At 41.6% G+C, this 26492-nt stretch overlaps 1 protein-coding gene across 1 annotated transcript in view; it reads left to right on the forward strand.

Moving 5' to 3' along the window:
• Positions 1 to 374: 374 nt before the first annotated feature.
• The window catches only part of LOC106864236 (interleukin-2 receptor subunit alpha-like), a 29146-nt gene continuing 3028 nt past the window's right edge, over positions 375 to 26492 (forward strand). The window contains exons 1-8 of the mRNA XM_014893862.2: positions 375 to 1392; positions 1932 to 2082; positions 11610 to 11835; positions 14277 to 14966; positions 23506 to 23691; positions 23904 to 24026; positions 24318 to 24545; positions 26293 to 26340. Of these exons, the coding sequence (XP_014749348.2) occupies positions 14891 to 14966; positions 23506 to 23691; positions 23904 to 24026; positions 24318 to 24545; positions 26293 to 26340 (661 nt within the window). The 5' untranslated portion in view covers positions 375 to 1392; positions 1932 to 2082; positions 11610 to 11835; positions 14277 to 14890. The remainder of the gene's footprint in view (positions 1393 to 1931; positions 2083 to 11609; positions 11836 to 14276; positions 14967 to 23505; positions 23692 to 23903; positions 24027 to 24317; positions 24546 to 26292; positions 26341 to 26492) is intronic.

Here is a 26492-nt window from a genome sequence, read left to right on the forward strand (position 1 = left end):
ACTGGCCAGCTCTGTGCCTCCTACAGACCCTCACAGATGTTGAAGTCTGATCTTCCAGCTATTTTTATTTTTTTCCATTTGTATTTCAAACCTTTCCATGTTGGTGCTTTTTCTCTTGAATCCCACTCATGACTCTTGTGTCACCGGTTCTACCTCTGTACCTGCCTTTCTAATCTCTTACATTTTCTTGCAGCTCTTTTCTCCCAGCTTCACAGTTTTCTCATTATTTTGAGATGACTTTGATGCAGCTAGGTCTCCTGAACTGAGGAGAGAGGAGAGGAGAGGAGAGGAGAGGAGAGGAGAGGAGAGGAGAGGAGAGGAGAGGAGAGGAGAGGAGAGGAGAGGAGAGGAGAGGAGAGGAGAGGAGAGGAGAGGAGAGGAGAGGAGAGGAGAGGAGAGGAGAGGGGATTATGGAGATGGGATTAACCACAGGGAGGTCCAAAAAAATGTAAATAAACTGATTTTTCCCACTGTGAGAAGAGCCACCAGCCTTGATTGGAACCCCTCATTGTACCAACAGGCCACCTGGAAAAGGTGAACAGCTAAGGTGGTGAAATCTGCTGCAAATCCCAATTTTTTTAGAGTAATCAGCCAAAAGCTGGAAGCAAGAAGTTGCAGAAGGATGGCGTGGCACTGGCTGGGTGATGAGATGGCAGATGGGACCCAGTGTTAATGAATGCAAAGCAATGCACACAAGAGAAAATAGCACTAACAAAACACATACAGTGGCAGCTCTAAATCAGCTGCTTCCATTAAGGAAAGAGATGCTGCATTCATCGTGGATAATTTTCCAGAAATGCCTACTTAGTGAAGGAAGGAAGCAGGAAAGCAAACAGGCTGCTGGGAAGCATTACAATCTTAAAAAAGGAGAAAGTATCCTCATAAATCCAGCATGCAGATGCACATTTGAGTGGCCACCTGCATTCTTGGGTATCTTTTCCTCTCCAAGAAGCAGCAGTGAAATAAAAAACCTAATATAAACCTAATAACCTAACCTAAAACCAACCAGATGTGTTGGGTGAAGAGAGGCAGTTGAAGGGAACCCTGGAAGCATCAAGCATCCAAAATGCTCTAGAAAAAGGTAAATAGGTGTCACAATCTGCTATTAATACAGAGCGGGTGTCGTGATGGTTCGTTTGATCTCAAAGGTGCAAACAGGCAAAATGCAGGGGACAAAATCAGTTTATTCAACAACAGCAATGCATTTTCATTAAATGCCAACAACTCAGTTGCGATAGAGGGGAGAGCTATAGGAAACAAAGTATAGAGAGAGAAGAAGAAAAAGAAGGGGGTGGGAAAATAGCTACCAACAGACAAGACAGACGTCCTCACGGACCAACTGATAGACGAGTCTTCAACCGTGGGGAGATCTCAAAGTGTCTTCTCCAGAGGGTAAGTCTTTTATAGTCCTTCTCCAAAGCAAGTGGCTTCTGGCCAAGAGGTGGGAAGATTTATGGACCATTGTGTGGTGCTGCAGGAGACAGGTGCGGTCGAGCAGTCCTTGGTTGGTACAACACAACCTCTGGTTGGTACAACACAACCTCTGGTTGGTGCCACAACAGCACAGTCCAGTGAACACAATACACCAGCACACAGTCACTCAGCAAGCATCCATCTTGGCCAGGCCAGGAAACCATTGTTCTGAGTCAGCCTGGGTGGGGGTCCTCGAGGTCTTCTTGCGATGGTCGAGAGGCAAAATCGAGGGAAACTTTGGACCGACCCTTACAATAGGGAGTTCTCATTTTTCTGCCTGATGGGGATCTCTAAGAATGTGTAAATAAAGCAGTGCTGGGGGCGGGGGGGGGGGAAGCAGCCTATAAATGTCTAATTTATGTCTAATTTCCCTAAAGCATTGATAGCAGTTTTTGTTGGATGTGGATAATTTGTTCAGCAGTTTTTGTTGGATGTGGATAATTTGTTCTATGTTACAGATCTCCTCTGAAGATGAGGGCTGCTAATATGCCAGAATGGCATTAGAGGGCAGTGCATGGCAACCTAGCTGGAGTTTTTGGGGTGGCTGTGAGAAAGCACCCTTCAGAACCTCTGAGGATCAGGACAACTGAGTAGCTCCTACTCACACAGGTGGGAAATGTTGGGGATCAGTATGTGGTACTAAAGCAAAACATGAGGGCTGATCAGAGAAGTGTCAACATGCTCAAAAAGTACTTAAATCCCATTAAATGGTGATTTCTAGCCAATGGTGGAGATACCGAGCAGAGAACCAACCCTGCTACACACCACACTTATTATGGTGAACCTGGCACAGCCTCCAAACCTTTCTAGATTTGATTTGATTTTCCTTTTTTTTTTTTTTTTTTTTTTTGCCCCCAGAAAATGCTTGCTGTTGTCCTCCCAATGATCTTCAGCTCTGCCTACAGGGCAAAATGAAATATAAAGAGGAAAGTCCCAGTGGAAAACTTGTCCTGGCTTGGGAAGATCAGCTTAAGTTTGCTACCTTAAAAAAAAAGAACAAAAAAACGAACTGCAAGGAGTAGCAACCTGAAGGAATTGAAAATGGTCAGAAAGGCATTTGAAATATTCTTTCTTCTGCTAAGGGAACAGCTGAAAATGTGACTGTAAAAGCAGTGAAGGAAACAGTACCTTTTGCCATGTTTAGAATGACCCAAACCTCCTGGGGGTTTTTCCCCTATTTTTCACTTGCTTCACATTTTCACCTAGTTTCATACTTTGACTGAGTTCCGTAACTAAAATGAATAAGAAATGTCTCAGAACAGAAACATTTCATCACAGATGAAGTTTCCAACACACATACTTCAATATTTTTGATGACAACTAAAGAAAACTCCATTGCTTTTGACACTGCACAGGGAGTGTTTTTGTTTGGCAGCCATGGGAAAAAAACATACTTTAAATAAGAAAATGACCATTTTGTCCTACTGCCACTGTCTCAAGCTTATTTGAAGAAGCAAGAGAACATCATAAATATAACAGTGAAAATATTACACATGACTAGACTCAGTACAGATAGGATATCTGTATCACTGAGGGAAAAAAGGGATTGTGCTGCTGGGAAGGATTTGCTTTAGAAATTATTCAGAACTCCTCTGTGTTAGCCACACAGTGGGTCTCTGTGCCAAAAATGCAGGTTTCTTACATGCTCAAAATCCCACTGGGAGGGATTTCAGGAAGTTTGTATTTTTAGAATTCTAGAAGATCCTGAGTTGAAATGCACCTACAAAGATCTGGATTAAGAACTTTGCTGGGAGTTGGACTTAGTCATCCCTGTGTATCACTTTTAGCTTAAAATGTTTTATGATTCTGTGATTTTATGGAAATGAAGGGGATTAGGAGAGTCAAACTTCTGTTGCATTGGTCACCAGTTTTAAAGTTAATAACAGAGAAAGATACTGGAAGCCAAGGCAAACAGTGAGGGAGGGTTTGGAAGTGGAGAAGAAAATGAGCTTTACAAACATCTGAATGAAAGCTCTATCCAAATTTACAGGTAGCCGTTTTGGACTGAAATAAAATTCTGGATATGAGATTAAATTCTAAGAACTGTGGGTTGTTATCAAGCAGAGCGACATTGCTCTGGAAATGCCTCTGCTCTGATGATTCACAGATAGGTGAGGTTACCCTTCCGCTTGCTCAAGATTTATAGCAAGTTCTCATGAACCCCTGTTTTCAGCCCAAAACAGCTGAGTCCAAGAACTTGAAGTTCAAAGAGAATTCTCTAGCATCTTGTCGTGGTGACTGTCATGACATTCTTGACATAAACAGAACTATTTGGTGTTAAAAGCACAATGATGGGCACGGAGATGCTCATGGGTAGTAACAAGCTGCCCAGAGAGGTTGTGCAGTCTCCATCCTTGCAGGTTTGCAAGCCTCAAGTGGATAAATCCAGGTGGGATCTCATTACCAGCCTTGTTTCCAATCTGAACTGTTTGATGAGACTGTGATTATTTCTATGGCTTTGTTAGTTGCTGTACTTCTCCAGAGAGAATGAAGAAGATTTAGCATCCAGACTTGCTCTGGACTTGCTCTCCAAGTGCTCTCATCACTGGGAAAACATCAAAAGGTGTTCTCCCCCATTAAAAAAAAAAAAAAACAACCAAAAAAAACCCACCAAAGCTGGGATCCCCAGCCTTTAGACAGAAATTCAGCTTATTTACCATGCGGAATTTTGTGCTGGGACATGGTCTCATCTGTCTTTTTGTGTGAATTTCTTTCCATGTGGATCATGTGCAGTATCCTGGGCCCTGAAGTGTGGCATTGATATTCCAGGTGAAGTTTTGAAGTTAAGACAGATGTTCAGAATCTGTTAAATGAAGAAATGCTGGTTTAGGGTGGTCCTAGAGGACTTAAATGCCAACCCTTCCAGACTTTTTCTGCCACAGAGGTGTGTGATGCCAACAGAGACAGAAACACTGGAACTTCCTCATCCCCAACCAGTCTGGTCTAAGGGATATGACTCTGGTTTAGGATTTGGAGCTTCCTCAAGCCCCAAGCAGCATTTTTCAGCTGTTTAGAAGTTACATTTTCCATCTCACAAGAGGACCATATATATGGATATATAGACTCAGGGATGTTGTCTTACACAATTATAATATAATTAATTCCATCCAGTTTTAGCTTTCTAAAACTGAGATGCCCAATACGTTTTCAAACATGGGCTGTGGCCAAGTGGTCAATCATCCCTGGAACACAATCCTTGGAACAGCACTTTCCTAATTTACTGAGACACTTAACATATTCCTCTTATTATCCTAGGACTTATTTTTGGTCATAGTTTAATTTTATGAAAATACATAATTGTTTACCATGCAGTTTCTGATAACTTTATAATTCACAGGGTGCTGTTTGAGTAAGAAACAAAGAGCTATGTGTTTATTCTGAGTGTACATCTCATTCAAGACAGAAAAACTTTTGTCTTATATAAAACAACCTAATGAGTGGAAGCTAAAACAAGATTAGGAACAAAGGCTGATTATTATGCATTTTTCTGGGCAGGATTTCTTGCCACTTCCTTCAGAAATATTATCCTGATTGTTGAAAAGTGCCTGATCCTGAACTACCCTGACAGGTAATGTAGCCCAGCCTGTCAACTCTTTTATTTCTTAAAATAAAAAATAAAAAGCAGTATAGCCAGAGATAGAGTCCTCTAAAGTCCTTGATGATCTGATCCCACCATGGATCAGATCATTATATCATGGAAGGCAAATGATGGAAATTGAACACTGAGCTTTCGTCTTTTCTAACCTGAAGATGTTCACCATGTTCCTTGTTTTTCCTTCTACACTCATTCCAGTGCCTAAACTATAAATGAGCAATGGCCAGGTGTGAGCACTGTCCATCCTGTTCCTGAAAAACAAGGAAGACATAAAAAAACCCCCACCCCAAACCTACTCTTCAGGTAAACAGCATTATCTCCACCATCAGACCAGACCACATGTGCGTAAAAGGATGTGTTATCAAAAATATCTGTAATGGTGACCTTAAAAAAGTACAAGCAGTGCTAATGAATTTCTTGTTATTTTAGAAAGGGACTTTCTTCTCCGTTGGCTCAGAGAGCTTCCTGAAGCAAAAACAAATGAAGCTTTTCTCTCTTTCTTTTTAAATGTAAGGTAGAAACATTTTGACTAAACTTCTGCTCTGTTGTTTTCTAGTTATTCAGGATTAGGAGGAGATGTTTTCAATAATCCTTCAGCCCAGAGAAGAAAAGGGTCTGGGGAGAACTCCAGACACCTTCCAGTACCTAAGCAGTCTCCAAGAGAGCTGGAAAGGGACTTTGTATGAGGACATGGAGAGACAGGACAAGGGGGGATGCTTTAAACTAACAGAGGACGGTGTTAAATTGGATATCAGGAAGAAATGCTTTACTGTGTATCTAGTGAGCTCTGGCACAGGTTGCCCAGAGAAGCTGTGGCTGCCCATCCCTGGAGATGTTCAAGGCCATGTTGGACAGGGCTTGGAGCAACCTGGGATAGTGGAAGGTGTCCCCACCCATGGCAGGGGGGTGGAACAAGATGATCTTTTAGGTCCCTTCCAACCCAAATGATTCTGTGATTCTAAGATATAGTCCTGTCTTAGCTCAAAGACTGCACATGGCATCAAGCAGAACACAGAGACATCTCCGCAGTGAACGTGAAGGTTTTTATCAAGAATTTATTGTAATCAAGAGTTGACAGATGTTGGGCAAGGGGAAAGGCAAGGAAGTGACTACCCAATCCACATTTGGAGTTAGTGGAGGAGCCAAAATTAGGACAAGGTGCTCTTAACTGTCTCCTCTGGGCGTCTTCTGATGCTTGTTGCCTTTGGTAGCAGGTCCTTCTCATGAAGCTCTCCCTCTCTTAGCTCCTCTGGTTTCCCATGTATGAGAAATTCCCATTTGTTGGTTATGATTTCTCATAACTCATCCGTGGAGCTGGATGTTGCCACAATGGAGCATTCCTAAGGCAGAGCCAGGCTGTGCCACCATGGGGAGCTCACAGGAATGCCTGTCACAATCAGTGAGTGCCAGCAACTCTGCTCAGACAATGTCACTTTTTGGGGAGTGTGAGAAGCTGAGGTTTGGCTGTGCATGGATGTCTGAGATGCCACAGCAACCAGGATGCAAACCCAATTGCATTAAAATGGGTGCAGTTACTGGTTTTGTGCAAATATTTAATTTTTGAATCTTCTTGATGCCACTAAAGAGAGATGATACAGATGCAATCATCTTGGTGAATACTGAACAGCCAAACAGGTAGATATTATAATTCTATTATGATTTATTTTTTCATATTATCTTTCTTCTATTCTTTTATAGTCTAAGTGCACAATCTGGCAAAGCAACTGGAGTACTTTCTACTTCTAACTTTAAATGACCTGATAAAAACACTCCAAATTGAGGAGGCTCAGTGTCTGCCTTTTATTAGTCACATCACATATTTCAGGTTTTCCACTTGCTCACCATGAAAACGGCTAATGAGATGTTTTTTGAGTGCTACTCTTTGTATCATGCAGGTGACAATATAATGAAGATGGTCATGAGGGCATCTGAGCGAGGGGCAGTCTGGCTGATAGGAAGTAAATCAGCCCTGGAAATTGTCCTCTCTTTGTTCCTTCAACATAAGTGACATCAGCCTCTGTGTGACATGGGGACATGTGAAACTCTTTACCCAAAATATTCTCACTTTCAGAAACTTATTTAATAATTCCCTATATTAAAACTAAGTTGCAAGCCAAACTCTTGAGATGAAGGAATGTTGATCTCTGGAAACTAGAAAAAAAGAAATTTAGGAGTTGGAACCATCCACCTTAGGACAGAGCCTAAAATTACAAGATTTCTTCATTTCTTTTATGCTTTATTCAGAGGACTGTATAGAGTTGCCCTTGGTCATCACCATGCAGTGATCAAAATAGACAGGTCTTCAGAAGGGCTGAACTGTGAATAATCAGAGACATCAATTGAGAAAAGGGTGAGTGTACACCCAGAGGAGATATAAAAGATCCCACATGTTTATTTACCTGATTTCCTGCCTGCAGTGTCACTGTACCCTTTCAAAACACAAGACCATCCCGCACTTGATGGAATTCTGTTGGATGAAGGTGACCTCCAGCAAAATTTGCACATTTTGTTCAGTTGGTAAATACAATCAGATTCAAAGCCAATTGCACTCATTGTCTGAGCTCAGCATTTTGGGGTGAGGACCCCTTTTCTGCACTGAATGTCCTTAAGTTACAATAAGCTTTGTCCTCATCTCTGGGAGAAAGTTTGAAGCTGTTTGCCCCACATGAATGATTCCTCTGCAAACTCCAAAGCTAAGCAGGCAGCTCCCTCAGTTGGATGGATGCAGGTGATGAAATAAGGTCTGTCTGTAAAATGTGAACAGTTTAATTCCTTAGAGTCAGAGAAGAACTTCCTCAGGGTAAGAGTACTTGTGTTGAACAGCCTGATAAATAGCTGCTCTTTTCTTGGAAGAACAGCTCCAGGGCATGAAATATGAACTGTCTTATGGAAATAACTCCTGCATTTCATTAGCATGTTTTAGTCAGCTTGATCCTATCTAGGTCACCTTCCTCTTTCCTTTTCCTCCCAGCGCTAGAGAGGCATTGACCATCAGAGGCCCTGAACAGAACAGGTGTTTGGACTTGGGTACATCTTGGACCTTTCCATACTACAGATTTGCCAGCTGCTGTCTATCACTTTCACCTTTAATTGCATCACCCTTTAAGAGTGAAGCTGTCCAGAATTCAGACCCAAACTTGCTGTGCTCCAGCATTTATAACCCGTGTACAAGAGTCAGAGAGATGGTGGGGTTGGTGACAGGGTCTTGTTCCAGGACAACTGACAAATTTCTAGCTCATCTGATTGAAGAGATTAGACCTGGTGATAGGGAGGTTGTTTTTGCCAAGGTCTCTAAGCACTGGGAGTCTGTTATGGACACCAAGGCAGTGCAGGGCAATGTTTGGTGCTAATTATAACAGGCAGAGTTTGTTCATGGCAGTTGAATGCCAGGTGGGAGGTTTGGTGAGTATCCTCAAACCAAATGTGACATCTGCAGCATTTAGGTGTCCATAGCCAGTGCAGCGAAGCAGCCACTTCACGTTGAAGCTCATTTCACCCCAGTGCAGACATCAGAAATAGGTCATCCGAGCTGCTGCTGCTTCTCTCTCTTCACTGTGACAGCAGACGGGTGGCTGACTCAAAAGTCTGTGTCTACATCAACATCTCATTAACGGAGAAAATGTGAAAACCACTATATTGATCCAAAATTCTGTTCTCATCTTGTCTCAGCAGTTGAGCTCCCTCAGGAGAAAGACACAAAGTGCCCTGGAATCCTCTGCAAGCCTGTAAAGTTACTTAGAGCTTTGCACCTCAAACATCCATCATCTCATGGTCAGGGAGACCTTAGAGCAGCATTCCAGTATCTAAAGGAGGCTGACAAGAGGGCTGGAGAGGCACTTCTCACAAGGGCATGGAGTGATAGAACAAAGGGAAATGGCCTTAAGCCAAAGGAAAGTAGGGTCAGATTAGATATTAGGAAGAGTTTATTGAGAAGGTGGTGAGGCACTGGAACAGGTTTCCCAGAGAAACTGTTGACTCATCATCCCTGGAAGTGTTCAAGGCCCAGCTGGAGACAGAGCTTGGAGCAACCTGGGATAGTGGAACGTGGCACTACCCACAACAGAGAGGTTGAAACTAGATGATCTTTAAGGCCCCTTCCAACCTAAACCATTCTGTAACTCTGTAATTGTATGATTTGATAATCCAAAGATCCCATCTCAACCCCACTCTTCTCCACTGCACAAATAGTGCTCAGTCAATGAAAATGGTTTCAGGTTAACTACACCAAAACAGGCCATGGAGATCTGACCCAATAGAAAGGGTACCCACTAGTGAGCTGTTTATTTAATATCTCACCCATAATTTTCTGTCCTCAAATGTCCGGATCTGCTGAACATCAGTGCTCCTTCATTAATGCTTAATTGTCCCATTTTAGTTTGCCTTATCTACAACCACTGGAATACTGGTGTCGCTACACTATTTGAGAACCTCTGAATGTGCATTAAAAAAAAAAATTCCCTACCGGGAAAATCCTACAGCAACCACAGGAAATCATGGTTTTGGAATTCTGTCCCAAATCATCAGGTCTGACTTCTGTAGCAAATCTCAGCCTGAGTTACTTTGGCAATAATTGGAAGGATTGCACTTGATTCTGTAAGAAGAGGATTTGGGATTCATCACAAAGATCCTGGACAAAGTCCTGAGCCTCATTAGAAGCAAAGAAACAAGGCATGACCCCTTATTCTGCACTGAATAAAAGGGTCAGCTTTAACAATTTCTGCTCGAGAAGGAAAAACTCCTATTATTTTCTGTTTCTTTAGCCTGGCTGAAGCAAAATGCATCCTGAGCTTTCTACACAGCTTTTAATTTTCTCTACCTTGTTTCCTGAGTACCACAACAATTTTCACCCTTGAACACGAACTTTTCTTGGTTAGTGGTTAGATACAGAAATTTTCCAAGTTACTCGAGTTGAAGAACTTCTCTAAATAGTTCCCATTACTATTTGCATTTAGAAGTTCTAATCTTTTGCATTTCTATAAGTAATTCTCAAAATCCATCCAGTTCAGGTTTTTCTCACTCTCAGGGTAAGCCACTACATTAGGGTCTAAGACCTGAAATGCAACTGTTTGCTTTTAATTTCTGTGGCAGAGAATTTAGCCCCAGTTCTTGGAACATCTACATCAGCTTCCTATGAGGTGGTAAATTCAGAGCTGACTCAACAAAATTCACATAGACAAGATTAACTGTGCTTTCACTGAGATAAAGGAAGGCACTGAGCTCTGCCTTCCTAAACAGAGGCCTACCCAGCCCATAAAGGTAAAGAAGATGCAGAAAGGTGCCTTCTGACATGCAGCAGAAAGATTTCTAATGGTGATCTTCAACCATGGGAAGTTCACTTGGCAATTTAAGGGTCGAAAGTGGGATGGGAATAATGGGATGTGCCAAACTGAGCATTAAAACTTGCTCACATTCATCTCTCTTGATTCTAGATGTCTCTAATAAAGGGAGTGTGCCCTATTTAAATAGTCCCTAGACTCCAGTGCTGGAAGGAGACTTGAGGGCTCATCTAGTCCATGCCTAGAGGAGCTCCATCACTACCACTGCTAAGGCTCTTAATTCCTCAGACAGCTTCAAGTTACTTGGTCCTTTCTTTTGGAAAGGTTTTTCTAGGCCCTTTTTTCATTCCCATTGCTGCTCCATGCTTTTCTCAGTGTGCAGAGCCCACAAGTAGGGGCAGCATCCTATCCATGGCTTCACTCTCACAACACAAAACAAGGGATTTCTTTGCATGTGCTGTACAGTTCATAATTAGATTTAAGTTTTTCATGTGTGACATTGCCAACTGGTCTTCATCATCCAGGGAACTGCTGGAAAAACTGAATAACCAAAGACTCACCTGGGCACAACCTTTCACTGCATCCTTCTGGCAGTTAATCAGTGCCTCTCAATATGCTCTTCTATTTGACACAGTTTTGAACCATTTTAAGGGCACTTTCATTTCAGGGATTTTCCAATAAATTTCACACACCTCATAATTCATCTAGGTTGTATTTCCATAACTTTACAGATAATATAAAAATTTGTCACTGAAATCAAGCAAAGAAATGGTGTCTTGGGTGAGGAGCTCACTGCAGGGGCTGTGTTAAGACTTGTGCACTTTACAGGATTAAATATACTTGATTCACTATAACTTCCTGGTAATAAAAAGAAGGAGCAAATATGACCATACAATAATACACTTCATTTACCAGTTCCTCAATTTTGTTTTTTTTGCTCAGGCCACGGGAATGATGATTGCAAATAAGAATGGGAAGGAAGTTACCTGTACTATTCAGCTGTATTTGCAGGGGGAAGTATTAAGGCACCCAGTCTAGGCATTGGTGTGTTGGAACATTGTGGCAATACTCACTCCATGGAAACTAAATATATCCAAGAGTTTTTCTTGTTCTTCACATATTTATCTCACAACTCAGCGTCAAAGAAAGGAATAGTTAATATGAGCCATGATGACCCATATCCAGGATGTGTGGCAGAAAAGACTGTTCTCAGTCACTAAACAATCAATTTCATTTCTATTTTCAAACTTACTATGGATTTTCAGGATGGATTTGTCTCGTCCAGCTGGGGCTACCTGAAAGACAGTTGTATGCAGATGGAAGGGAGAGAAGGAGAGAAGATAAGAGTGACTCATCTGGTGGATGTAGATGTTCAGAAGAGGAGGTGAATCACTCTCTAAATGCCCTTATTGATTCTCCACTGACTCAAGGGGAACTCTGACAACTGTACTGACCATACAGCTCTCTCTTGGATTGTACCCTGTTGACCTGGTAAGGATGCTCCGTTTAAGGTGTGAAATTTGTGTGCCTCTTGTCATCTCAATCTCGCTCTTATGGGAAATAAAAAAGTGATTAAAACCTGTTTCACCTTTATAGATAATTAGGTTGGATGAAATTTTTCTGATGATAATTTCAAGGACATGGTGTAACTCGGGCTTCCCCAAACCTCTGCCCTGCAGCAGAGCTGCATGCTGCTGTGGAGGTTGGGAAGGGCCCTCGTGGGTGCACAATGTGAGTTCACAACCACCATTACTGTAATTTTTAGGCTGCAGAAGCAACATACTGATTAACAGAGTTTAGGTAGCTGCTAGAGCCACCCCCACACCTTCCCTGGGAAGGGTCCATATGAAATGTTATTCCCTTGGATAGAGGACTTGTGTAAAAGTAATTCACAGCAGAAGAGTTGAATGAAAGACAAAGCTTGCTTATTTCAGTGAGTTACATGGATGTTTACAGCTGCTTTCAGCCGGGAAGGGCTGCAATAAAATCACAGTGTTGCCCTTTCTTCAAGCTGGCCGAGGGACCGTTTAAGGAAAGGACACTCCTCCAGACCAAGTAAGTTTGTGCAGTTTTAAAAGCACTTACAGGGTTTCAAAAGGCCCTTGTTAAACCTAGACCTAAAAAGGCTGCAGCTGTGTTTGTGGTTTACTCCCTGGCAACTCCATTTCTGTACTTGTGGTCTTGTGACATTGAATAAAGTAATCTTTATAATCTTCTCTGTGGTGGCCTGAGCTACGTGACAAGCTCTTTTCCTCCCAGCTCTCTGCTGAAAAGCAACAGATATCCCAGCACCTTCTTTTCCTCCTACATCTTCCTTAATTCTCAAGATGCCTTTTTCCTTTTTTTTTCTCCACCACTTCCCAGATATCCATCGGTTTTTATAGTACCTCCCTTCCTTAGAATTAACCACATCTAATTCTGTTGCTAAGATCTCACGTTAATAGTCTAAATTTTAATGTTAGTTATGTTTTATTTCTCATAAATCCCAGTTTTTATCTGTGACTGGGTGACTTTTCCCCTTTCTGGGTCTCTCTGTTCTCACTCTCCCCTTCTCTACCTTGCTGTACTTTGGGTCTGTCCCTTGCAGAATCTGCACTGTTTTTGTCGTAGCATCACTCCACAAACTGACCTATTTCCCAAAGCTGATCTGGCTAATTCCTCTCACAAACCATAACCGTTTTTTATGACCTTTAAGAGTGTAAAGGCTGACTTACAGGTCTTTCTCATGCAATCTGTGTTTGTAGCAAGCCACCTGAAGTCACCATTCCTTCCAGCACAAGTGGTTGTACTTTCCATTTATTCCTGGATAAAAACTCACCTTTTATGATAAAATCTTAGTGGCTGTTATTCACCTGTGCTGAGGTTTGCTACCTGAAAGCAAATGGCTGTATGAAAGATTGAGCTGGAGGACTGCAGAAAACATCCCTCATCTCTTTGTCCATCATTAAAATAGCTGTGGAATTAAATAGTTAGACCAAGAAAGAAATTGAAGCAGATGTTGGCAAATAAATCCCTTCACTTCAAAAGAACAGACCCCCTATTTAGTAAGGAAAGGATAAAAAGTTTGGGATTTCTTTCCAAGCAACATAATTAATATGCTTTACCAGCCCAGATGACTGCAGGGTTCAGGCAGTTACATATCTTCAGGCATTTTGGAAAAAAGTGAAGGATTGGGGTCTAAGACTTTCAGACAGATTTTTCAGCAGTGAAACTCTCTAAGTCCTTCAGAGGGCTTTGGCATGAGCTTTTCCTATTACACTGTTAAACATGGAAGATGATTTGATACTGAAGCAAGGGAAGTAAATACCTGTGGAGCATGAAGCAGCCCTGGGGCAAGCAGAGCATTTTACCCACAGCAGTTGCTTTGGAAGTTTTACTTGTTCTCCATGCCCTGTTGCATTTGGATTTGAGAAGTAATCTGGCAAAGCCTTGCAGCTGGAAAATCCTGCAGGAGGATTTGTCACCTGCATCACAAAGCTGCACAAAATCTCTCATGGAAGCAGCAAAGGGAGCTTTATCAGGAGAAAGGTGGCAGATGAATGCAGCCATAGCAGCAGTTAAAAATGTATCACATCTATTCCTTAGCTTGCCTGTTAAAAATAATTACTAAATTGAGGATTTATAAAGGAGAAATAAATGCCCGGCATGTAATAATCATGATAGCATACCCCAGATAGTTTAAATCTATTTTCCTCTATAGTCTACCCCAATTAATTCTCTAGTTACTAACAGGAAATCATTTCTGAAATGGCTGAAGAAAAACTACATAAAGTGTGATACTTCCTTGGTAATTTCCAGTTTTCCACTGGCATTTGGAAGACTTTCACTGAAGCATGTCATGTCCAGACAATTTAGAAGCAAGGGAAACCTTTTCCAAACCTTCCAGTATCACTTTCATGTTTTTTGTTTGTTTGTTTTTATTTTTTATCAAGCTGTCCATCCTTCAGAAGCTCAGCTGTGATTCAAAGAAACTGTACACATGCTTCCATCAAAACCAAATGCAGTGTGGCTTTATCATGACTAACAGAAGACCTCTGAAAAGCCAAAAGATAAGCCATGGAACCATTTTTTCACAGGTAGAGCCCACAGATGTTGCCTGAGACCCATTGTCACACACCAGACATCTGTTCCACAACCATGTGGAATACATACTCTCTAATACCTGTCCAGCCAGATTTGGGGCTAAATGCCTGAAACCTATTAAAGTCTCCCTGCTTCTACTGACCTCAGTTCTAGTGAAATGTGAAAGAGCTCTGGAGCCAGGAGCTCTGATGTGTCAAACCACTTCCTACACATGATGGCACGCTCCGCCACACTGAGCATCGAGCTTGGTTTCCTGGATAACAGACTAATATCTGAACAGAAAGCAGCCTTTGTTCTTTCCCGTGGAGCCAGTAAAACGATGATTTGCTGATCAAAGCCCTCACTGCACATGTGGGTGACGCTCCCAGACAGCTTCATCAGGCAGTAATCAGCTCCTTGGCTTGGTTGGCAACAGCTCATCACTTCTGAGAAACTTCATCATCCTCAGAGAAGTGGAGAAAAGATGTGGACAAGTCCCATGGAGCTCAAGTGGCTTTTGATGTGGCTCTTGTTTGGATTAATCAAGGGGAAGAAGACAGGTAAAAGACTCTTTTTGCCTTTTGGGGAGGAAAATATGATTTGGGTTTTTTGGTGGCTTTTGGAAGGTGTTCACAACATCTTGACTCCTTTCAGCAAAGATGTTAAGGAGCTTAAGGAATTTATTACTCTAAGGAAATGAGAGAAATGGGTTCTGTGCCCACAAACTGTCAACTGCAGAAAATCCAGAGCTTTAGAGGATATTTTTTGTCTGACTAATATATGTATCCTCCAACCCATCATTTGAACAGTGGGCAGATCAAAGCAGCCTGAGGCAGCCCTTTGAATTTCCTTTTTCCATTTTCTTGCAGCTTTAGGAAATAAAAATAGACACTGAAATACCAGTACCTTTGTAGGTAAAATTGATGGCAATGCTATTAGTTAAAAGGTACCATCCAAATTTGCTATGGGTACTATAGATATGAAATACTTTTTAAGCCATGCCTATCAGCAGTGCCTATAAACTGTGAATGGAGACAGCTAATCCAATTCAGCATAATTCTACACATTTATAAATGGTGACACTGCTTAGATTTGGCTTATTTATCTTGAAAAGTGTGTGCATTGAGAAATGGTTTGGCGATGCATTAGTGTATTTAAATTTAAATTGCTTTGTTCAAAGGCAGGGAAAAAAATCTTCCATTCTCAGAGCTCCATAAATGTGCTATTTCCTTCTGTGTCTGATGATGATGTCCAGGCTGAGAGGTATGAACAGACACAGCCTAAGGCAGGCTCTCAGATATGCTGGTACTGTAACTGCTGATGGATCATCTTTAGCAGGGCTGGGAATTTTCCTCGGGGCTGGCCATCTCAAGGGAAGAGTGTGTTGCTAATGACTGAACTCATTAATGCAAGAAGAACCTTCACAAATGTTGAAGCCCTGGGTGATTTTATTCTCGTTATTTTGCCAGTAAATGCTGCACCTTCTCCTTCATGGGGCATTTTCACTGCCAGATGAGGTGCCAGAGACCACGGGAAGTGTTTGGTGCTGCGTGCAGGAGCAGCACTGCGAGATGCTCAGCCAGAGATGTGTCAGTGGGATCAGTTCTGGGATGAGTCAGATCCCCCAGATCACACTTTCTGTATTACTCTGCCTGGAACATGTTGTGAAATTTCTTGCTGGCAGTTCTCGTTTATCAGAAACCTTTCTGTTTTTTTGGAAAAAAATCGAGGGGTGTCAGAGCAGTTGCATTTTATGCTATTTGATGTAATTTTATTCACCACTGAATGAATGAATGCACAGCATTGCATTCTCCACTGTATCACTGAGCTCTTCTTTCTTCAGCTTCCTGTACTTATTTTCAACGTTTAAACATAATATTTATATATATATTTGTAATTTCTCCCTGCAAATAACATACTAAGGTAGAAACACCACTTTTTACCAATTTAGGGTTTTTTAATCATGGAAACACTTAAGGTGTTGTAGCTGTAAGACCTGTAGGTTTTGATTCCTTGGAGGAATCGACAAGGAGACCTGGGAACAGACATAAGCAAAGCAAAGGGAAAGGGGCTGGGTCAAACTGGTCAAAAATCAACCAGGCCTCAGCACATACAGTGGTTTTTTTTATTATTTTGCCTCCGTATTTTCAGCTTGTCCCAGCACTGCAAGTTCAGTTTTGTAAATAGGTCGAGCCCTAGATGGTGTTTGTCAAATTGCACTATCAGGAATAAATATAATTAGAGGGAAAAGGAAATAAAAACAGTTTCACTGATAGTTCTCAAAGTGTTTTGAGAGGGCAGAGTCCTGGGGGACTGGGGAAGTTAAGGCATGGGATGATCATTCATTTAATAAAAATTAAACTACACCTTAGTGGTAAGAAGAGGAGCAATGCTGGTTTTCTTGTGAAGAGCATCACATTTATCTCCTTTAGTCTGCACAGCAGCAGTGCCTAGAGGATGCAGGCATGAGTGAAGCCTGAAGTGGGGGCAAACACAAGGTAAAAGGTGGTCTGTGCTCCTTCAACCCTTCCAACTTTCTATTCATCATACAGGGATACACTGAACAGATTTGCAACTTAAACCTGGAATGGATTAAAACTCACAAAACAAAGAAATTCATTCAAGTGAATTTCATTCACCCAAGATGGGTACCAGATCTCGGTCATGTAAATGAGAGGAATTTCTTTCCCATTATACTTGCATATTAGTGCTGGCTCCCATGGATTTGAAATGCAATGCAGAATACATTAAAGTTATCAAACACAGACAAGTGATTCTTGTAAGGTCAGCTAGAGAATAAATACCTTTGTAAACCTTTCAGCTACAGCAGCCTTCAGCAACAAAGGGCTCAATATACAGCTACAATTAAAAAACTTTAAAAATGTTTTAAAAGTGTGATCCTACTGAGGAAAAGCAGATATTACAGACAGAGATCCTGCAGTACCTGCTTCTATAGCTGGAGAAATTGTTCTCCCACTTCATCAGAGGTGAGATGTTTTGTCCTTTTTTCCTCAATTGCAGAAAAAAATCCACTCTTTATCTACTTCTAGAAAGCCACTGCTTCTGACTTTGCTCACTGTTTCCTTCCGAGTGTTGTTATTTTGGTCTCCCTATCTCCTCAATGTTCAGCTTTGTCTGCCCTGTTTTCCCTGTTGCATTAATGCCATCTTCAAAGCCCAGCTTCTGAGTATTTTCTACCCACGGATTCCATTCCCTGACCTTGGTCCTGAATTTTGGAACCACGTGGCTCAGTCTTTGCTCTGTCTCCTCCAATGCTTCCTCAAAACCCACATTTCCCAAGTCCTTCAATAACTTTCCTCACTTCACTTCCTGTTCTTCAGCCCTGCCAGGGGAGCAGCACTCTATCATCTGCTGCTTTTTCTTGATGTTCTTGATTTGTAAAATGTGAACCCTCACATAAAGAATATATAACCTTCTCTATGTGGAAAAATACTTCATGCATGACATCAGAAAAATTATTGCCAGGTGCATAAAATTTCCACCTCACTCTTGAGATCTTCAGGACAAAGCCCCATGACCATACTAAGTCCCTAAGTCAAGGAGATGAGTCCTTAGGGCATATCAGAAATCAAAATTTCCCCACTAGATATTTTTTTTTCACTTTCCTGAGACTGGGACACACACTTGTCAGACCATTCAATTATTTTCAGAGAGGATATTCTCTACTGCCCATTCAGCCCTACAAAAGGCAAGGCTGAGAAAGTTCCAGACAAAAGAAAGAATCTGTATCTCTGCTGCTGTTTAAAAAGACATTTTTTGTTTCCTTTTAGATGAAAATATCAAGGATATGTGTAACTGAGGTTGTCTGTTTAAGCAAAAATGTCACCCACCAAAACAAGACTTTCATGTATGCTGTTCTGAAAACTTGGCTCTGTGTTCTACTACAAAACCATGTGTTGTGGTTGCATTTAGAGACTCTGAGCTCTGTGGCTTTAGTGCGGAACCAAGGATGTTATAAACACCCAGAAACAAAAACAAGTGTTCCCCATTCTTTACTTTGTGCACTTTCTATGCAGTACACTGTGCCCAGGCAAGATTTCCTCCCCCTCCCTCTTTCCTAATGTTCCTTCTTCCGATTCCACATTTTGAGTCCAAGTCCTCAGCCCAGCCCCCTTGTTAGGGCAGGTGTGAGATCCATCAGTGCATCAGGTAAACCACTCTGATTATCAATGCAACCATGTAAGAACATTCTTTCACCACTGCAGCTGATAAAAAGAAAGAAGCACCTTAAAGCTTTGCTTTGGAGAAGGTAAATTAGGTGTCTGCTGTGCTCTAGAGAGGTTTGCCCGGCTCCACTTCTCACAGAAGGAACTAAGAAAGCACATTCCTGAGGCTAAATTATGCTCAGCATGAGAAAGCTTTGTCCACTGTGCAACCTACTCTAGACTTGCTGTATATGGATTTTTTTGGCGTTAGATTCTACTGCCTAGGTCAATGGCAAACAGCTGGTCAGCAGGATTAAGCCAAGAGGTAAGAGAAGTGTACTTCTCCCAAACCCACTTTTCTATGGTCCTAGAGCTCCTGACAGTTCCACATTCCACATTATTTTGCACTGTTTTTTGAACAGATACATCTGGTACAGCAAACTTAGTGGAGACTGAACTGCCAGATCCTTAGAACAAGACATTCTTTTTCTCCACTGCTGGGAATATTCAAGCCCACCTCCAACCCCCTAAGGCTGGTCTCTCCTCCATTGCTCTTTGTATTAAAACTTGTGCTTGGTTATTTTATCTGCACTGTATTTCTGTCACTTACACTGCAGATTCACTATTACTCAAATTTTTTAAGATAATCACTCCATAATCTAAGGTACAGCTAATTATAATCTCACAGGCAAATTACAATAAAGTTGGGGTCTGTATCCCAACCCTACATCTGTGATCTATTCCCATCTTACAAATTCACATAAGCATTAAATGACATTAGTGGGGGAAAGAATCCTGCAGAGCTGAGGCTTGCTTGTTAAAGGATCCTTTGGGAATAAGTTTTGAAGTTAGAAAAAGTTCATTACCATTTCAGTCCTGTTGTCGGTATCAATTCCTTCGCTTTGCCTGTATCAGTTTCATCTTCATGAGATGGCACCATTTAGAGAGCCCAGTTTCACACAGAACATAAATCCCCAGGGCTGGTTTAGCTTTTCAGGCACAGCTGGGGAAGTATCTTCATTTTGGCCTGGTTTGATTTGTTGGTGTCTCCGGGGAGAGGTGCTCTTCATCTCTGAACTGGGCAGGTGTGTGCAGTGCCTGGTTTCTTCCACTGCTTCTGCCCAAAACTTCAGAACATCCAGTTCCCTACCAATCCCATCCTACTGCCTTTGTAGTAAGGGGGAAATCATCCTATTTTTGCATCTTGCTGCTTTAACTTGACATCAGAATAATGTCAGCACTGGTGACACACAGCCACGTGACAGAGGAAGTTCTGAGTTTAGGTTATTGTGGCATGACTCACTGTCTGTGTTTTACCTAGCACTAAAAATACCTGTTACGAATTTTCCCCACTCACTTCTAAAGGTGGACTAAAGGTGATGTTTTAAAGCCTCATCTGTCACTGCTCTGCCAACTCAGACATGGAAGAGAAACAGGCAGGAGGGTTTCATGAAGCCTGGTACTGCCAGCACACTACCAAGAGCAGTTTTGTGGTTAGGTGAGTAACATACTTAAATGGGAAACGTGAGGGAAGAAACCTGAAAGAACTGATGCTGATTTAGGTGCCGGGTTTCTTTCCCTCCAGTATCTCCTGTGTGATATCTGACAGCTCATGTGGAAATCTGAGATGCCCTGAGACATCTCAAATGGCATCAGGCACCCCAACTCACACCTGTCTGTTGGCTCAGATGACAAGGCTTGCAGGTCTCAAAAAACTTTTCAAACTTAATTTAGGGAGCACTCCAGCAGAACCAATACCTACTTTTAAATTGTTATGTTTCATGGCTGTCTGTTGTCTCAATATACAAGTCTTCTTCTAATTCCAAGGGTTTGTCTCCATCCACTCCATCATAATAATTGAAACCACCTCCAGAATTTCTACAAATGCTGTAGGCACCAAAAATCCATTAATAAGTGTTCTTATAATTCTGCAACTGACAGAAGGGCTAAATCCCCGCTAATAGAATGACACCAACCTCTCTGTTTGGCCCATTTACTACCTCTAAGTGCAGAGAAATGGAGTCTCAGGACACTTTTGGGATGTGGAAAGTGAGAATAGTTGGTAGGAGCTGATTAATTTTGTGAATAAAGGAAAGAAAGAACAGTGGACATCAGGATAGAAAGAGAAGGAAATAGTGGCACACAACACCTTGTCATGGGGACAAAAAATTGGAATATGTCCAGAGGGAAAATGAGGAGGCAAACAAAATATCAAGACAACTCAAGGTAATGTGAGGGAAATATTTCAACCCAGTAATAACAGGAGTGCAACCCTGGAGCAGCTGTGGAGGGATGCAGAATCCAGGGAAAGCTGGGCTGTGCAAAACCAGGTCACCATAGGCTGTGAGGCAGGTTATGCCCAGATGTGCTGGCCTTTTAAAAGATTGATATTTTCATATCACGCCAACTCAAACAAGTTGATTGGCTAATTACCAACGAGGTGCAAAACAGCAAAAAAAAAACCTCAAAAAAACAAAGCTAACCTTCCCTAAAAATGTGAAAGGTCAGAAATCTAGTGAAGGAAAAAATCTACCCTGCCATTCCCTATTCCCTGGATTCTTCCAATCCTTTTGCTGTTTTACCACCCACACAGCAAGGATGTTGATCTTTTCAGGGGCAAACCATGCAGTTTCCTTGGGCACAAAGATGGAATGAAAGTTTAGGCACGATTCACTCCAGAGGTCAGTATGGTCCAGACCTCACCAGGTCTGCATCCTCTCTGCAGTCTTCCCACACTATGCCAGGAAGTGCCATGACATGAAACTGAGGAAAGACATAGAGATGCTGGAACAGGTCCAGAGAAGGGCAGTGGAACTGGGGAAGGGTCTGGAGCACAATTCTGATGAGGAGAGGCTGAGGGATCTGGAGGAGCTCAGCCTGGAGAAAAGGAGGCTCAGAGAGGACCTTTTCACTCCCTACAACTGCCTGGCAGGAAAGTGCATGGGCTACATGCTGAGTGCCTACTTTTTCTAGAAAGAGGAGTAAAAACCACATAAAGTGAAGCACTTCTGAAAGTATATAAGATACTTTGGGACAATTAAGAGCAGTCATAGCAAAGGATATTTTGCAATATACGTCCATATTCATTCACGGCTCCTCCCAGTATGAGAACTAGTACAACAATAAACCCAAAAGATGATGACTTGGATATCAAACACATTGGTGAGGAGCTCTAGTGTGGGAGGAGAAGCCAGTGTTTTAAAAGGTTATAATGGTTGCAAAGGAGAAGGCTCTTGAAAATGGGAGCAAAATATTTTATGTGACAATGAAGCAGTTAAAAGTCAAGGGGAGGCAGGCACAAGGTCACAACAAGACCTGGGAAATTAATCTTCCAAAATTCTTTCTGGATCAGAGAAAGAAATGTGGTGTAAAGGTCAGAGAAGATACTGCAGTTGTTTAGATGTGAAAAGACAAGAATTTGAGCAATGTGAATGAAATTAAAAGGCTGGATCCAAGGAAGGCTGTGTGCAATCCAGCTGCAATGTGGATGCTCACCATCTCCCAAGTGCACCATTTCTGCACAATCCCTGTCTGATGAGTGCAAGTTCAGAAGAACCCAATATTTGATCATCGATTAAAAGAATGTTTGCCCTTTATGATGAGTAGGTTAAATGTTGTGGGTTTTCTTAAGAAGAGACTAATGAGTTGTAGGTTTGAGTGCCTTGTGCTGAGATTCAGATCTGCAGTCTGCTTCAAAGAGGCTTTTGAAGTCTTGAGGGAAACAAGCTTTTAGCTTTCAGGGAAAGTGAGAGTACATGATCTCAACTTGCTGCTGATCTGATAACTCTTTAATTTTAATCACCCTGACAGTCTGTGGTAAACCATGTGGTTAACTATTTCGGGTGCAGTCGTTTCTCTCAAAGCCACAGTCTGATGTAGTTTACAAGGCAAATCCTTTGATAACACAAAGGTACAAGGGGATTAAAACAACCCTTAGGCAGATTAGCTGTTAAACTGCTCACGTACTTTTTGTTGTTGCCTTCTTCAAACTTTGTGACTTTTATTAAACAGCAAGACAATGTAAAGTAAAAAGGACAGAAAATAACGAAGTGAAGAAATGAAAGAAAAGGGCATTGCAGGGCTGGGGCTGGGAGTTGCAGGTTGAGTTCCTGTTGGTCTTTCAAGGAGAAGGCACTTTGGGAGTCAAGGGCAGACTCCAAATGATGAACAGCTATCAGGGACTCCAGGGCCTTTCACAGTTATTTCTGCTGGTTGCTAAAGTTGCATTAATTATGGCTGCAGAAAATGCGAGGATATGATGACTAAGAAATTTCACTCCTGATAGCTGTTACTGTTGTGCATATAAGCATAAAGGGCCATGGATTGTGCACCCAAAGATCCAGAGTGCCAGCCCTAGTGCAACCAGAATATTTGATCCTTTAATTTCTCAGCCTTTAGGCCTTAAATAATCATTAAGTAGTGCCTTTATCAACCTGTGGGTCCCCAGCTCAGTTTGAGCAGGCTTTTCAAGTGCACTGAAATGATCTAACTTAATTCATTCCAACTGATTGACAAGTATATTTAGATATGATTTGCTGATAGCACAGCACTTCATGTCCTTGTTTTGGGACAAGTTATATTTAGGTTTGCAAACTTATTTCACAGTAAGCTGGTCTTTGGTGTCCTCAGACGAAACTGAGAGTCTATGCCCATTCCCAGTGTTTGCTTATAGATGATTGCAACTTCTGGTTGCTTGTTTTGCCTATTGTGCTTCACTCCATAGACTGAGGCTGCACACTCTGGTGTGGGTAGCTGCTCTCCAAAACAATTGTGTGCAGCTTCATTAAGAAAATGTTGAAGCTTCATTAAGAAAATGTTGGTAGTGTTTCATGTTGTCCATCTGCTGTACATGTCTGGTATTGAGAATGGGGAAGTCCTTGATGCATGAAGTAAAATGCCAGGCTCTCCTGATTCTCAGGCTTTCTATTTGCAGATAAATGCCCAAATCTTCCAACAACTGAATTTGCTGATGTTACTGCTGAAATGTATCCACTACAGACCAAGCTGTACTATACGTGTGATCCTGGCTATGACAGAGAAGCTGGTGCATACTTAGGGATTCAGTGCAAGAGTGAACAGCAGGGTGCTGTTTGGGAATACAGTCAATTTAAATGCAGTGGTGAGTGAGTGCTGGTTTTTTTTCTATACATGGAAGTGTTTCTCCTCTTGTGTTACTTGGTATAAAATAAATCTGGGCAAAAGGTCTTTCATGATTATTTTTCTAAGCCAGAACTTGAAACAGTTCTATCCAACCTCTAAAAGCTTGGGTGCTCTGGCACTTTGTTGTGATATTTGTCCTGCTGTAACTCAACAAATGTAACTTCTCCACAGATAAGAAAAATTCGTCGTCAACAGCTCTCACAATGGAGTTAGAACTTACACAGAAGCCAGAAAGAGAATCAAGGAGCCCTGCACCCGAGAAGCAAGAAGACATTTCAGAGTCCAAACAAAAAGGTAAATAAGGGCTCATTCAATACTGCAACGCTTCTCCTGCAGATTTCTGTGGAAGTAGTGTAAAAGTGGTGAGTAATATTTAATTATTTTGCAGACAGAGGGAAAGAAACGATTTCTTGTAATATCTTGGCTGAATAAGTGATATGGTGTAAGCAAATGAGTATTTTATATTCTAACCAATAATTGGAAAGGCTGCTTGTCTATATTTTCTAAGAACACAAGATTTTCAAGAACAGAAACAGTATGCAAAATCTGTCTGGTTTAACCATGTGCTGCTTTGTGCTCCCACAGATTTCTGTGGTCGTCCCAAGACTGTTCCACATGCCTCCATAAGGCTGCCCCAACAGCATTATGTGGGACAAGTCTTACATTTCAAGTGCCAGACAGGTTATGATAAGAGACCCCCCACCTTTGGCAGCAGGACATGCAAAGAAGTGAATGGCAAAATCATCTGGACCGCCCTTGATATGAGATGCACCAATGACAGCAGCCAGTGGCCACTACAGATCATTGGGCCAGGTAAGATGGTTATGATTACACCACATCAATGTCCTGACCTGCTCATGTGGGGTTCAGAGCCTCCAACTGTCGTGGGGAGAGTGGAAGCTTCAAAAAAGTCTACTAAAGAAGCCCTGCCACTTAGGGAAAGAAAGAACACCCTGTATATTTAAACACCCTCACAGAAAGGGGTTTAAATGAAGGCAATCCTTCCTTAGCCTCAGATTTTGTCAACACTTTAAATTTAAGGAATCACTCTGTCTTGCAAGTTCTTTTGATGGCAAATCAGATTATTTTCATAAAAAGGAATTGTTTATTAAGACAAACGAACAGGAGGTAACAGTCAGAAGATCTTAATCTGAATTTCTTACTACACAGTATAAAACTAAAATAACTACTAGCAGATTATTGCACAACATAAAACAGTGCATTGTATCAAAATGCCTGTATTAAAGCTAACAAAATAAATAATATTGGATTAGGAGTCAAATGTAACTTACTACTGAAATGATGGTAATGTACATAGACAGTTCCCTTCACTTAATCCCTTGGGAAGTAACTATGAAATAGGTGTCCCTACTCACAGGAGAAACTCCACACATTTTCAGGAGAATGTACAGATTTCTGCTTTGTGAAAGTTTGTTGTGACTTTTATAGTTGTAAAAGGAATGGCTGTCAACGAGAAATCCAGCCTATTTTGTCATTCCAGCCCTTATGGCCATACCAGACCACTGCACACACTGTTTCAGCATCAGGCTAGGACTTACTCCTCTATTTCATAGATCTGTTTCCCTGTGGTGCCTGGTTCAGAGTGTTCCCAGTACAGAGGTCATAATTTGCTGTCTGGTGCTTCCTCTTCCATCATGACACCATTGAAAATTTCACTTAGTGCTATCAGAACAAAAGAACTTCTTGCTGTGATGGATATAACCCATCAACAAGCCAGTCCTAGAAAATAATACTGCCTATTAAAATTACATATATTTAAAAATTACAAATATTTTAAGATTTTTAAATTGGGTTTGTGAAAAACATGGGACTGGATAACAAAAGAAGCCCCCTTGGCCTCTTTTTCAACAAAACAGTAATTCCAGTTGTCTGCAAAATGCTCTCAAACCTCAGCAAGCTCAGGTCCTTGCAAAAAGAGCACCAAATATTTATTCCCCTAAAGTGTTGCCTTTGTATTTGCTATGATGTGATGTCTGTAATGAGGCTGGAACTTTCTCAGTACTCCTTCAGCACTAGCACAAAGAAATGTATCAAGAAACCACTGTTACAGGACATCTTGTTAAAAATCTGTCCATATGTCATTCTGGGGCAAGTTCAGAGCTTCCTTTTCATGGTGAGAGAGAAATTAAATTAATTTCTTTCACCAGGGATGTTGTAGCTTACATTTCTGGGCAAAAACAGGTCCTGGTTGTTTCCAAGTACTAGCTTGGCACCTTGAAAATCATCCTTCCAGTCTCATATGAAGTAAAGATTTTAGATGGATCCCATTCCAGTTCACTTCAAGCCCACCATTAGCAGGTGTCAGATCAGTGGATATGTTGGTATGCAGGCTGGAAAGATCTACTGATGGCCAAGAAACAAACATGGCAATTTTTAAGTGTTCTGTGCAGAGGCTGAGCTGTCAAACTCTACCCTTGGCACTGCTTTGGTGCTGGAATGAGCTGACTCTTTGCTTGACTCTGTCCTCATCACTGCTCTGGTGCTCTTCATCAGAAGAGCAAATTGATACCAAGAATCAAGAATTTCTCTCTCTTCATAGGTTTAACTCTTCTGTCCTCTTCCTCATCAGGGATGCTGCCACTGACAGGTATGCCATTTTATTAAAGACTTCACTCCATCACACAGGGCACTGAGTTGGTCTTTCAGTTTGTTGTTCTATTCCAAAGAGACCCATTTCTATTAGAGGATCTACTAAATATGCTTCAAGGCAAATCTATATCCACGTATTGTGTGAGAAGT

Source organism: Sturnus vulgaris, chromosome 5 (genome assembly GCF_052056855.1).
Source record: "Sturnus vulgaris isolate bStuVul1 chromosome 5, bStuVul1.hap1, whole genome shotgun sequence".
Classification (NCBI taxonomy): domain Eukaryota; kingdom Metazoa; phylum Chordata; class Aves; order Passeriformes; family Sturnidae; genus Sturnus; species Sturnus vulgaris.